At 48.0% G+C, this 14,669-nt stretch overlaps 1 protein-coding gene across 1 annotated transcript in view; it reads left to right on the top strand.

Moving 5' to 3' along the window:
- The first annotated feature begins 136 nt into the window (after positions 1–136).
- Positions 137–14,669, top strand: part of LOC115523110 (heat shock transcription factor 2 binding protein) — a 93,484-nt gene continuing 78,951 nt past the window's right edge. The window contains exons 1-3 of the mRNA XM_030328806.2: positions 137–172; positions 934–1,081; positions 13,436–13,539. Coding sequence (XP_030184666.1) covers positions 137–172; positions 934–1,081; positions 13,436–13,539 — 288 coding nt within the window. The remainder of the gene's footprint in view (positions 173–933; positions 1,082–13,435; positions 13,540–14,669) is intronic.

The following is a 14,669-nucleotide window of genomic DNA, read 5'->3' as shown; positions in this document are numbered from 1 at the left end:
AGGTTTGAGCCTCGTGGCTCGCCGTCCTGAACCCCCCCCCTCCCCCCCGGCGTGGATACGTTCCCGCTCTTTCTGGCGTGAGGGGGTCAGAGGGCGCGCCGCCGCGCAGGCGCACGGAGCTTTGGCTGCGGCGGCCATGGGCGAAGCAGGCGGCGCTGAGGAGGCCTCACGGGTCAGTGAGGGGTCCGGGCGGCCGCCATTCTCTTCCTCGCGCCGTGTGGCGGCCCGCCTGGGCTTGCCCAGGGCTCCTTGGACAGCCCTGGGCCTCGTCCGCGGGGCAGCGTGGCCCGGGCGGGGGGCTGGGGGCGTGGCGGGGACCCCCGCGCGGGGGCCGTGGGCGCGGCGGCGGGACATGCGGTCCGAGCCCGGCCCTCCTTGCAAGGCCCTAAATCGCCTTCCAAGGCTCAGTGCAAGGTGCAGGGAGAACGCAGGCCACAGGTCGCCACGCTGTCGCCTCCACAGCAGGTGATGCGGGAGAGACCCGGGTACAGGGTCCGGTTCTGCCCCGTTAACGGCGTTACCCTAAGGAGGTCACTTAACCTGCCTGTGCCTCTGCTCGTGACCCGGACAACCTTGAGGGGTTGGGGATGCCAAGTGAGCTGACCCCCCGTGGGCCAGGTGCCCCCAGCAGGAGTGCAGTGACCTTCCCGTTGCTCCCGAGGAGCCGGGTGCCGGGCCTGTCCTTGGCTTTCAGGAGGATGGCTTCAGGCCTCGGTGCAGGGAGAAGACAAAAACTGGCTTCCCCTTGCAGCCTGTGGCTCCAGCTGTCAAGATGTACCCTACAGAGCAGAGGGCGGGCTGGGTGGAGCAGAGCCCCGCTATGGAAACCATCAGGAACATAGAGGCGCTAGGGAAAGGAGGCCGCCTTGGCCTGCAGGTCGTTGTCCTCCACAGAGAAATGTTAATAATCTTAAGATCTGCTTGTTTTAGCAGGTGGGATCTAAAGAAGAATTTGTGAAAGTCAGAAAGAAGGACCTGGAACGCCTGACGACCGAAGTAATGCAAATCCGGGACTTCTTGCCCAGAATACTAAATGGCGAAGTGCTGGAAAGCTTCCAGAAGTTAAAGATTGTAGAGAAAAGTGAGTCTTATCCTTAGCAGCCATCGACGGCTGTCTGTTCCAGCAGACTAATCTCCCGTAAACAACCATAGGGCAACTGTAAATACGCCTCGAGGTGCTGCTACAGTCCTTGTAATTCCTTTTGGGAGAGTCAGATAAGGCCTAAGGAACAGAGGTGCCCTCACGTGAGGGACTCAGACACCTACGCTCGTGTTGGAAGAAGGGCTGCCAGCTCTTCTGGAGTATCTCACCAGCTTCTCTTCTCCTCCCGTCCCTGGCAAACACGTGTGACGCTTTTGTCATTGAAAAGCGCTGCTCTGAAAATTAAGTGTGTCAGTTGAAGATCTCGCCCTGTGGACGGGTTGCATGGAGTTAAGCGTGTGTGGAGAGACCGGCGCGTGCGTACTTGTCTCTGGGTGGACGGACAGGTCAGTGTCTAGCCCTGATTTGAGTCCGGGACTGCCAGGACTTGTCCGTTCAGAGTTGGAGATGTGAGCTGGGCTGCCCGTCGGGTAGCAGTCTGGGCGCCCGTTGACGTCCTCAAGGCAGCCTCTGGGGCTGATTCTGCGCTTGCGTAGCTGAGGCTGAATTATAGCTGAGTCCGCCCGCAGCGCTCCAGGCTGACGCGCCACGCTGCGTCGGACCGCTCACCATCACCGGTGGTCTCTAGGAAGGCCGCAGGTCCCCAGCACTAGTGCCGACGAGAAGGTGTGGGGACAGCACGCCAGGTTTGTGCACGTGTCCCCGGCGGAGGGCGCAGCCGCGTCCGCTGGATGGGGAAACGCGCATGCCTGCCGGAGTTCCCTGCCCTGTTTGTTTTCTCTTAGGAATCCTCAGACCCACTCTCCTCTGCCCTGTGGTGTGTGCCCCCAGCAGTGGGCTCCTGCAGACTGCCGCCTCTGTCTTCTTGCTGGCTGCCCGGGGCTCACCAGTGGAAGGCGTCAGGGGCGGAGACGGGTTGGGGTGTTTCCTCCCGCGGCCTCCACAGCTGTGGCTTCCACCTCAGGGCCCCGGAGACGGTCTCAGCTCCCGCTGAGTCTCTCCCATTCCCTCGTCGGGTGCGCTGTCGCTAGTTTCTGGGTGCCTCAGCAACCCCGTTGTGTCCCCTGTGCCACTCTCCTCTCTGTAAGTAGTCCTTTCCGTGAATCTCAACATCTGGACCTCTGTTTCCCGCTGGACCCTGCCGCATGTGCTCGTGTCACTGGTTACGCTGTCGCTCCAGGTCACTGGCCTCTGAGTCCCTGCTTCTGGTCCCATGCTCCTCCGACGACCCTCTGAGAGCGGTCAGTCGCCGCATGCGTTTGTCTTTGGGGAGGCGACGTGCTGACCCGTAGCAGGGTATGTCCGCGTGCTGGGTGGTTATGTCTCTCCGCGGGGTAATCAACCTGCGCTCAGGGTCTCACGGATTGGTCAGCACGAGGCAGTCTTTAGAGACACCACGTCAGATTGCGGTGCGTGCAGGAGCGAGGGCCATGGAAGAATCCGTGGTGACTCGATCACAGGCTTTGGGAGCTCTTGCCGCCCATCCCCTGGTCTTCCTCAGGCCCCGCGGCCATCTCTTCCCGCTCTCTGGCCATTTTGTCTTGGCCTGCTTTGCCGATGTGTCCTCCTCTGCGGCAGTCTTTTGGCTAGTGGAGCTGCCCGAGGCTCAGGCCTAGGCCCCTTCTCCCCTCACTCCGTGGCTTTTCCGTGGGTGGTCTCCTGCACACACAGCTTCATGTCTGTCTCCGTGCCGGTGGCTCCCGGGTTGATCTCTGGTCCTCGGCTCGGCCCAGACCCCCAGGCTTGCGGTCCTGTATCCGACTCCTCCTTGGTGTTTCTTCTTGCTTTTTTTTAACGATAGTTTCAAATTCTCACTATTTGTCTTACAAGCAGCCAGCCTGCAGCCGTCAGGAGGGACCCGCAGCCCGACGAGGGAGACCACACAGCAGAGGAACGGTGGGCCTCTTGACAACAAAAGGCCGGCATTGCCGAGGGATTTGGGGAGGGATGGAGTTCAGGTGAAGTGCACCTTAAACATGTTTTGATGGGCTCCAAGTAAAATAGGGCCGTGTGTGGGGCTGTCACCATATCCTACTACAGTGGACCCGAGCCTTGTCTTTGAAAACCACAAAATGTAGATAGATGTGGAACATCGTGTCTGAAGTGCCTTATTTGAAGTTCTGCAGCCAGCAGGAAATCAAGGCTGCTGCTCTGTGTCCCAGTGACTTTGATTCTGCAGGGAACAGGAGGGTGTTTTCTTTTTAGTGGTATAATTCCAAACAGCAGAATTTCTGATAGTCTGGGATTTTACAAAACAAGCTTTTTATGAATGAGTGGTCACCCAAAGAGGGGCTGTTAAGACACTGCAGTGTGTTCTTTCCTGTTAACTTGGCAGCTGGCTCTATGTGTTTGTTAGCCCAGCCTAACAAACTGCAGGACACATTGCTACTTTCTGACCTCTGACTCGTGGTATCCATCCTCCTACCCCACCCCACGCTGGGCTTGCTCAGCCTCCCCAGCACCTCCATCCGCCTAGAGACCTGGGATCCTCCTCACTGCCCGCCTCTCCTCCCCCGCACCCCCAATCTCTCTTCCCATTAAGTCCTGTACGTTGCCACTCACGGATGCATCGTGAATTCACTAGCCTGCCTTCACTGCCACGGCCACCACCCATCCGAGCCCAGGACACTGTTGTCCTGTTTCGTGTTTTGCCTGAAGCTCTGCCTCCTGGCAGCGTCCGCTTGTCGTCACTTTCCAGTCTGTCGTGTGCACTGCAGCCCATGTAGTTTTTAACCGTTGTTAGCTTGTGTCATTCCCCTGCTTAATTCTTCAATGGCTTCTCCTTGCTTTTAGGATAAAGACCAGAAAAACACCCCCTTCCCCAAGAAAGCAATACCGCCCGAAAACCTAAGCAAAACTGTACCATGGCTTGAAAGATTTTGTTATTGGACTTAGACTCAGGTTCAGATTCACTTTCTTATCTGACTGTCTAGATCTGTCTTCCTGTTAGTCCCGTTAGATGTTGTAGCACACCGTTCTTTTCCTTCCGATAAAGTTTTATTCTCATCTTACGGTAAGAGTGGGTGGGAGGGCAGGGCCCCTGTTTTTGCCTCCCATTTTATTCTCTGTGCCTGAATATTTGGTCCTGAGGTTACTTCTCGCCCGGTGTCTGTGTTCTCTTCTGTCCAACTTGCTTGCTATCTCATGAAGCTAAGGTGCCATAGGCCCCTCGGTGCTGGGAGAAAGGGAGGACCAAAGTGCACTTTGACGTAAATCAAGAATGGTCAAGATTTTAAACCTTTTGCTGTGCAACCTCAGAGTGTTTTTCAGTTATACCAATCTTGAAGCTTGAAATCAGGGTTAGATACTTTTGTTTCATAATTACGTCACTAGGTCTGATAATTCCTTGTCTTTCTTGATTGGCACTGGTTCATTTAGAGAAACAGTGAAAAAGTCACTCAGCCTCTTTTCTTTTCTCCAAGTTACTTAACATATAGCGTAATAATGGTTCCAAGAGTAGAATTGAGTGATTCATCACTTACACTTAACACTGTGGTCAGCCCAACAAGTGCCCTCCTTGATGCCCATCCCCCATTTAGCCCATCCCCCCACCCCACCCCTCCAGCAACCTCAGTTCTCTGTATTTAAGAGTCTCTTAAGGTTTGTGTCCCTCCCTGTTTTTATATTATTTTTGTTTCCCTTCCCTTATGTTCATCTGTTTTGTCTCTTAAAGTCCTCATATGAGTGAAGTCATGTGGTTTTTGTCTTTCTCTGACTAGTTTCACTTAGCATAATACTCTCTAATTCCATCCATGTAGTTGCAAATGGCCAGATTTCATTCTTTTTGATTGCCGAGTAATACTCCGTTGTGTGTGTGTGTGTGTGTGTGTGTGTATCTATAGATACTTCTATAGCTATAGATATAGACACGTATATAGATACGAACGTGTATCTATACTTATATCTATATATCTATATATGTATATATACACCACATCTTCTTTATCCATTCATCCATCAATGGACATTTGGGCTCTTTCCATACTTCAGTTATTGTTGATGGTGCTGCTGTAAACAAGGGGGTGCATGTGTCCCTTTGAAACAGCACACCTGTATCTCTTGGATAAATGCCTAGTAGTGCAATTGCTGGGTCGTAGGGTAGTTGTATTTTTAATTTTTTGAGGAACCTTCATACTGTTTTCCAGAGTGGCTGCACCAGCTTACATACCCACCAGCAGTGCAAGAGGGTTTCTGTTTCTCCACATCCTTGCCAGGATCTATAGTTTCCTGAGTTGTTAATTTTAGCCATTCTGACAGGTGTAAGGTGGTATCTCATTGTGGTTTTGATTTGATTTCCCTGAGGTTGAGTGATGTGCGTTTTTTCATGTGTCTGTCGGCCATCTGGATGTCTTCTTTGGAGAAGTGTCTATTCATGTCTTTTGCCCATTTCTTCACTGGATTATTTGTGTTTTGGGTGTGGAGTTTGGTAAGTTCTTACAGATTTTTGGATACTAACGCTTTATCCGATATGACATTTGTGAATATCTTCTCCCATTCTGTCAGTTGCCTTTTAGTTTTGTTGATTATTTCCTTTACTGTGCAGAAACTTCTTATCTTGAAGAGGTCCCAATAGTTCATTTTTGCTTTTGTTTCCCTTGCCTCAGGAGACATGTCGAGTAAGAAGTTGCTGTGGCTGAGGTCAGAGAGATGGTTGCCTGTGTTCTCTAGGATTTTGATGGTTTCCTGTCTCACATTTAGGTCTTTCATCCATTTTGAGTTTATTTTTGTGTATGGCGTAAGAAAGTGGTCCAGGTTCATTTTTCTGCATGTTGTTGTCCAGTTTTCCCAGCACCACATTCAGCCTGTTTCAATCTCCGTTGTCCTATAGACCACTTTTCAAACGCGTAGGTTGCCTTTGAGATGTTAGGTGATACAATTTAAAAACAACTTGATGTCTTAGTGGCAGTCAGATCCTCAGAGTCTTGAGTTGTGATCGTATAATTTTTCGTGTTGACTCTAAACATAAATTGCGGTCTTATTTCTAACGTTTTAAAATCTGCAACATTGGTTTTAACCTTTTAAAATTTACTGAAATATGTTTATTTATTACCGTGTTAATATTGTGAACCAGCCGTGTTTTGTTTCTTGAATATCAGTAATGAATACAAACTAGTGTGGCCATGATATGCTGGAGAGATATTTGACTAATTTTCTTTAGCAATAGAAACAAGTTGTTTTGTGTACTTTAAAATACAGCACCTGCTGCTGCACCTGTGCAGCAACATCTTGCCTCTGTTGGCATTGTCCAATAGAACTTTCTGTGATGATGAAGTTCTTGTATAATTCATGCTGTCCCTGTCTATTTAAAAAATAGTCACTAGACAAAAATTGAAAAAAAAAAAAAGGTGGGGGGACGCCTGGGTGGCTCAATTGGTTAGTCGTCTGACTTCAGCTCAGGTCATGATCTTGCAGTCTGTGAGTTCGAGCCCCGCGTTGGGCTCTGTGCTGACAGCTCAGAGCCTGGAGCCTGCTTCGGATTCTGTGTCTCCCTCTCTCTCTGCCCCTCCTGTGCTCATGCTCTGTTTCTCTCTGTCTCAAAAATAAATAAAAACATTTAAAAAATTAAAAAAAAAAGTTACTAGACATATGTGGCCAACTGACCCAGCCCCATTTATTAAAAAGACAGTCTGTCCTTCCTTTAGTACAGAGACGGCTTTGTTGTAAATGGCTGTGTATGTGTGAATTTGATTCTGAATTCTTTATTAGTTCTGTTATTTTTTTATGTAACTTATGATTAGTATTTATTAGTTTTTATATTGATATCCACTCGGTTGTGTTTTATTGTAGCTCCCTGATGAAATTCTGTTTTTGCCTTTTTTTTCCTGTAACATTAATTAGTTATTTTAAAGTCTGAATCTGATAATTCTATTTTTTACTTTTTACTTTTTAAAATTTATTTTTTAGAGAGAAAAAGAGACAGAGTGTGAGTTAGGGAAGGGCAGAGAGAGGGAGACACAGAATCCGAAGCAGGCTCCAGGCTCCGAGGTGTCAGCACAGAGCCTGATGCGGGGCTCGAACCTACAAACTGTGAGATCGTGACCCGAGCCGAAGTTGGATGCCTAACCAACTGAGCCCTCCCCGGTGCCCTTGAATCTGATAATTCTAATATCTGGATCACCTGTTGATCTGCTTGTATTGTCTAATTTCCCTCTTGGTAGTCTTTGTAATTTTTTATCGATTAGTGGAGTTTTTCAAGTGAAACTTGTAGAGACTTTCGGTGATGGTATTTTTCTCCAGCAAGTGGTGCCCCCGCCTCCCCCCCCTCACTGTCTGCTTTCCTCTACAGCCTCTGTGTTCTGCTTATGCTCTGCTGAGTGCCTGCAGGAGAGAGACGGCTCCGACATCAGCTCATTTTTCTGTGCTCCTGTCTCCTCTGGGATCATGGCCCACCCGAAGTCTTGGCTGTCTGATAGCTCTGGAACTTATTTTCATTTCCCAGCTCGGTGCCACCACTGGCTGCTCTGCCCAGCTTTGCTGCCTCTTTCCCTGTGCTGCTTTGGATTATGCCAGGGTCTTTGGGAAGAATGAAGTGGGAAGCTGGGGTCCTGTACCTCAGGGCACGTTCCTTGTCTCTGGGTCCTATAGCCTAAAGGCCTGTGTGACTCAGGAGCTCTCACATACTTTCAGAGGAGTCCATTTTTTTAAGTTCTGCTTTTGTAGTTATTCTTGGTGGGTAGATTGATCTGTTCCCTCACCATTATAGCTGGAAATGTAAGTCCTTCCATATATGTGGTTGTGATTTTTAAATTGTTAAAAACATTTGGTAATGTCCTACAGGAAAGACAGACTGTGGAGATGTTCCAGATTAAAGGAGGCCAAAGGTACGATGACAATCGAGGCAATTCCTGACACTTGACTGGTTGTTGTGCCTTGAAGGAAGAAAATGCTGTAAAGGCCGGTTTGGGGTCATTTGAGAGAATTTGAATGTCGGTGGCAGATTAGATGGAGGTATTAATTCTTCTGAAGTTGACAACTGTATAGAGTAGGTGTCTAGGACATCCCTGTTCCTGGGAAATACCCACTGAAGCGTTTAGAAGTAAAGGGCAGTGATAGACGTAACTTACCTCAGCTGGCTCATGGTGCGTGTCGTGTGTGTGTCTCTCCACGGTACACGGGATGAGCAGATGTGAAATGTTGCCAGTAGACGAGTCTGGGGAAAGGGACTGTGGGCGTTCTTTGTATGGTTTTTATTTGTGTGATGTTTTGTAAGTTTGAAATTGTTTCCAAATAAAAAGTTGGAAAAACCTGGTAAAGTGGAAGCACAACCGTTCACAGAGCCGTGAGTGTCCCCTAGGCGCTCTTGGGTTGTTAGAAGCGGGTGTGGAAAACCACTAGTACCACATGGTCTCTCAAGTGTTGACGGGTGTTTGGAGGTTAATTTCCCGAGTCTGGTATTAATGAGAAGAGGAAGACCTCTGTTACAGCTCAGAGAAGAATGATAATTTCTGGGCCACAGAAATGTGAACCAGAGAGAGAATCGCGAAGAGTGGGATGGAAGGAAGAGTGAGTGCCAACAGGGCATTATCGGGGTGCCCAGCGGGCTCAGCAGGTGGAGCCTGGTTCGCCGCATCTTGGGGTTGGGTGGAGAGAGGACTCAAAAATAAAGTCTTAAAAAAGAAAAAAACATTATTTGATACAACCGAAAGTTGTGACCCAAATGAGATAATGTCAGAGTGTCTTTTCCCCATGTGTTGGCAGGAACAAAAGGGGTACCGTGGAGTGTACTGTGGAGGGACGGGTGTGGTCCAGGTTTGGGGAACCCACGCTAGGGAGCTAGGGGAGTGGGGTTCCAGGGCCTCCCCAAGAGCTTCCAGATGCGCAGGAGGGCAGGGGCCTGCCTCACCCGGAAGGGGAGTTGCTGCCACTGGAAGACGGGCAGCGATGATGCAGTGGGGAGTAAGTGCCCTAGCGTGTCTCCTCTTGCCCCTGCCCCTGTCCTGGTCTAACAGGAGCCTGGGTGCTGTGGGTGTTCACTTTTGCCTCTTGGAGCACAGAGCACGGAGGAGAGTGGATCTCAAGGGCACGTGGAGATGGTCCAGAGCACAGGGGACTGGGAGAGAGGAAAAGAGACCTAACGGGCTTTTGGACAGAGGAAGTGGGGACGTAGCCGCGATGGAGAAGGCAGAGACGTACGTTATTGGAACGAATCGCTCCCGACACGCAGTCGTTAACGTTATCTCTGTATGCCGATAAATGAAACGTTTCCCAACTCAACAGTTTGAGAAATGCGTTAACAGAATTCATTTGAATTTGGCAAGATTGATCTTATTTTTTGTGATGGTGTTTATTTTCAAGTCTTCCAGCGAATGTGGTGGATGAGTCACTCAGGTAGAGGTGCCCTGTCTGCCTGGTGTTTGCCAAGCGTTGCTAGGTGATGTACAGACATACAAAGGATGAAATCCGGCCCTTTTCTTTGGCATTTACCCGTGGACTAAGGGGCTCCAACACACAGATGTTGAAGTTAGTGATCCAAGGTGCTGCCACGTCCATTGGCAGTGCCACAGTAGAACGAATTCCCGTGAGTCACACATTTTCTTCGTCCTACAAGAGACAACTCCGATGGCCTTTAAGGTAGAGAAAGAAGAGTGGTTTGGGGAGCAGGTTTTTGGCAGTGCAGGAGAAAAAAATGCTATTTCCATGTTTCGGTTCCACCTCTTTTCCCCCACCCCCTTTGATTTGTTTTAAAAATTTGACGGCTAATCAAAGTGTTGTTTTTCTGGCTTAGAGTGGGTAGCAGGATTTCAAATTCACGTAATGTCTTTAACCGAAGGATTTTTTAAAAATGAATTCTGAACTACTCTCATTTTATCACGTTTTGAACTTACATTGTTGACAGGCTGATTATGTTAAGATAAGACAAGGTCTTTAGGGTGGGCCCTGATCCAGTATGACAGGTGTCCTTACAAAAGGGAAATTTGGACACCGAGAAAGAAGATGTGCACGAGGAAGCTGATGTGAAGAGACCAGGAGAAGGCCAATGACAGCGGAGGCGGATGGGAATTTTGGAACAGCAGGGCTGCTGAAAGCTGGAGAAGGCAAGGGAGGATCCTCACCCGTGGGTTTCAGAGGGAGCATGGGCCTGCTGACACTGTGGTCTTGGACCCGTGGCCTCCAGAACTAGGAGAGGAGACGTTTCTGTTCGAAGCTGCCCAGTTTGTGGTGCTTTGTTACACACCCTCCAAATCTCAGTTCAAAGTAAATGGAGTCCATAGCGGCTAACTGTAAATCCTTTTCTGAACCTATTGGAGAGTGATGCAAAGGGAGAAGTTAAGGGCCGTTTAAAAGCTTTCATTGTGGATTTGAGACTTTTAGCAATTTTGATCAAAAACAATACTTTCGTATTAACGTACATGGAACAACTGATAGTTTGCTTTGCTTATTATAAGCATACCTGGTGATAAAAACAGGGTAGGGGAAATCGATCTCTTTTGTGTGGTTTACATTTCTTTGCTCAGTGTTTTAGAAATGCTGCTTTTCAGTTATAGCTCTGTCTCCTGCCTGTAATAGTTCACTGTACCCTTCCCACCAATAACTTAAACATTAAGAGATACAGGCATTCTCATGTTATTGGAACTATCAAAAAAGGATTGTAAGTTTCAAACCAGATCGACGTTGAAGTAGCCTGTGACGTAGATTGTGTTTATATATTGGTGGTCTGTCTTGGCCGCTCTTTTAATTAGTTAACAGTTAAATGGAGGAGGTTTCTCCTTCATTCTGAACACTAAAGGTGAGCAGTTGAAAGAATCTTAGGCTGGGTGATCCTATTCTGATATTGAGGCTGGGTAGGATAATGTCTTGATTACACATAGTGGATCATTTACTGTCCATATTCTTTCTGTCCCTGGATTTAAAAAAAATCATAAAAAAGGTATATTCTCATTATGAGAACGAGACAATCAAAGTAGCTGTGCATTTTTCTCTATTCAAGGATTAGCAGAAGGAATGTGTAGAGAAGTCTAATTTATTTATGTGACAGATATTTATAAAATTCCGTGTGCTGTTCTAGGGATTTGGGATGTATCAGAAAACAAAACATGAAAATCCCTGCCCTTGTGGTGTTTGTTCTGGCAAACACCGCAGGCACTGCTGGGGGCCGCCAAACTGACAATGCAAGGTGGGGGTTTTGTTGGACAGTGGTGGCAGTGCTCCCATCCGGCCACAAGGCGGCGGCCTTGGACAGCAGAAAGGCACCCTCTGCCTCCGGGGGCTGGGGTGGGCTCATGGTGGGCGGGTGTGGCTTCCCTGGTGCTGACTTTGAATTCTGTGGGGCACCTGTAGGAGAGTGGGACGTTTTGACCGTGTCCTGTGTTATGGTAGCCTATGATAAAGTTGTATACAGGTATATAGAGGGAGAGATTATGAAGTTACGTAATGAAAATCTTCTGGGTGGTCAGAATTAATTCCTCCATATTTTACACATGGTAAAGCTTGTAAGGATGTAATTTTCTATCTTCTTCGCCATGTTTGAATGATACACCGCTTAATGATACAAGAAAATTTAAAAGTGAACTGCAAAGAAAAAATTGGCACCACTAATTACTTTAGTTCCTTTTTTGATCTTTCTTTCTTTCTACCAGATGCAATTTATGGTTCATTCATAATTGTAAATAATACATGTTTTAATTTAACATTGTTACAAAGGGCAACTGTGTAGTTTTTTTAAAGCATAGTACTTGAGGGGTGCCTGGGTGGCTCAGTCGGTTAAGTGTTTGGCTTCGACTCAGGTCATGATCTAAGGGTTCGTGAGTTCAAGCCCCGCATTGGGCTCTGTGCTGACAGCTCTGAGTCCAGAGCTTGCTTCAGATTCTGTGTCTCTCTGTCTGCACTCTCCCCCCCCCCATGCTCTGTCTCTCTCTCAAAAATAAACAAACATTAAAAAAAAAACAGTAAAGCATTTGACTGATCATTGATTTCTTCGGTGGCCACAACTGGTAGGGCAGAGTGCAGAATCGGGAAAATCCTGCTGTGGCATGATGTGTTATCGAAGGGGAGAAAGAGAACTGATTTAAGGGAGAAGAAATAGTCCCATATTCACGTAGTTTCTCAGAAACACATTTTCCGTGAGAAGTTCTGGCCAGTTTCACAATCTGTAACTGAATATTTAGCTTCAGGTGCTAATCTCCCTTCCAGGGCAATGGGCCCCTGGAAAGTGCAGACTGCATTCATTTCTCCAGAGCTTTTGGGATGCCCCTGCTGTTATTGGTGGTCCCCTCTTTGTCAGACCCCTGGGCCATGAAGCCACAGCCCCCTCTGGTCTGCGCTTCACTGGGGGGAGTGCTGTAAGCCACCTCCCCTCTCAGGTAGGGGAAGGCACCAGTTTTCAGGCTGCTGCCCCCGCCACCCTCCATTTCTCCGCACCCCGTGCTCCTGTGGCTGGGCTCCCTCGTTTGCGGGTGCTGATGGGTGTCGATTTCATTTCGTTAGTGACCAGAGACCAGGCCGTGGTCCCGAAGCAGTCTTTCTCAGAGTCTCTTCCCAGATCAGCAGTATCAGCCTCACCTGGGAACTTGCTAGAAGTGTAGGTTTTCAGGCCCCACTCAGTCCTCTGAATAGGAAACTCTGACGAGGGACACAGCAGGACACAGGCGGACTGTGTTCTTCCACCTCAAATCTTGGTCTACATTAGCATAAAAACGGATGATTTCTTAGTCCCTGAAGTCGAGGCACTTAACATTTTAAGCTCTAGACTTCTTTGCTTTATGAATGTCATAATATCTTTTATTTAAAGTTGATAATGCTTTTGATTTCAGACTTATTCACATGAATGTCTTTGGGGAATTGTGTTGGCTGTTTGAATCGCCATCTAAGCGAATGTGGTTGAGAGGAAGAATGCCGTGGTGCCACGCTGTCACCCTGGCCTTTTTTGTGTGACCACGTTGCTCCCACCCTCCATTGACTGCCGCTGTTCCTCCTGAGTCAGTCTGCCAGTTGGTGAGACGCGCTTTGTGAATCAGCCCCGGCTGGCACCGTCTACTCGCTGAGCTGCCTTCTGCTTTTTATGGAGCAGATACAAGTCTGTGCCACGAGACAGTCAGGCTTCTCAGCCCTGCCTTCAGTCCTTTAAATAACCCACTTTCTTAAAGCCTCGAGTACAAGTCTGGCAGTAAAACGAGGTCTTAAAAACACACGACCAGAAACAACAACAAAAGTAGTGCTTTCTGCTATGGGCTGCAAACTGATGAAAACGAAACGAGCAGGACTCTCGGAATATCGGTCAAGGACTGGTTGCGAGCAAGCAGTGCTGCTTTTCCTGAAAGAAGATTAGGCGAAGTGGATTCTTAGAAAAGAGCAGTGATTTGAGATACTGAGTATTGTTATGTCTCTTTTTTCTAGACCTGGAAAGGAAAGAGCAAGCATTAGACCAACTGAGAATGGACTGTGAGCACTTTAAAGCCCGCCTGGAGACCGTGCAGGCCGACAGCGTGAGAGAGAAGAAGGTACGATGCTCACCGGCCACCGCGTAACACACTCGTGTCACGGCTGCGTCCACAAAGTGGTGTTGCCAACAGCTTGTGTAGACCTTCAGCCTCGAGAGATTGTGTCTTGAAACGCATATGTTCCGAATGGGTTGGAACATAGTCAGACGTTGGCTTTTATGACCATTTAACGTGGAGAACATTTACTGGGTGACTTGTGATAGTCACTTTCTGTTGATTTTTATGTTTAAAAGACCATTGCAAAGCTTTAAAAGTCAGAGTATAGTAAGAATCTTAAAAAGTGCACATCATAATTCATAATCAGAGATAAATGTATTACCTACAAATATTAATAATTAAGGGATCATTCACCGATATTTTATTTTATTATTTAAAATAAATTTTTCAATGTTTATTTTTGAGAGAGAGAGTGTGTGCGCAAGTGGGGGAGGGGCAGAGAGAGGGGGGAACACAGAATCCGAAGAGGCTCCAGGCCCTGAGCTGTCAGCACAGAGCCCGACGTGGGGCTCGAACCCACAAACCGTGAGATCGTGACCTGAGCTGAAGTCGGGTGCTCAACCGACTGAGCCACCCCGGCACCCCCACTTAGTGATATTTTAGAAATAACCAATGTATTTTAATATTTAAGGAGACTAATAGGATTTCTCAAAAATTACACGTTTTTACTTTATGGAACAAATGCTTCCCCCTTTTTTCTGTAAAGCTAGAACTATCCTGTCACTTTGGATAAAATGATAAAATTCGGAGTGTGCATGTTTTTTTTGTTTTTTGTTTTCCCAGTAATAACACTGTAACAGTATTAGTAGCAGCAGCTAGGTATTTGGTTCCCTGGGCCCCGGCGGGTGCTGCCCCTGGCTCAGCGGGACCAGCAGGCGCTGTTAGTGTGAAGGAATGTGCGGTAGCTGGTCACAGGCCCACTGCCGCCTCTGGTGAAGGGATTCCAAGTGCTTGAGGCTGCCGTGGAGGCGTTCCAAAACTGGTGGGTCTGTAGAGACTTGAATATTGAGCAAATAGAAAAAGGGAAAGAGTTTTAGTCTCAAAACTGAGTTGAGTGTCACATAATTGAAGTTGAAGTTTTAGTTTTGTCACGGTTTGGATCATGATCAACTAAGATGCCAGTGTGGCTAATT

Source organism: Lynx canadensis, chromosome C2, assembly GCF_007474595.2.
Source record: "Lynx canadensis isolate LIC74 chromosome C2, mLynCan4.pri.v2, whole genome shotgun sequence".
Taxonomy (NCBI): Eukaryota; Metazoa; Chordata; class Mammalia; order Carnivora; family Felidae; genus Lynx; species Lynx canadensis.
The sequence above is the reverse complement of the archived record's forward strand: the minus strand, read 5'-3'. Positions and strand labels throughout refer to the sequence as shown.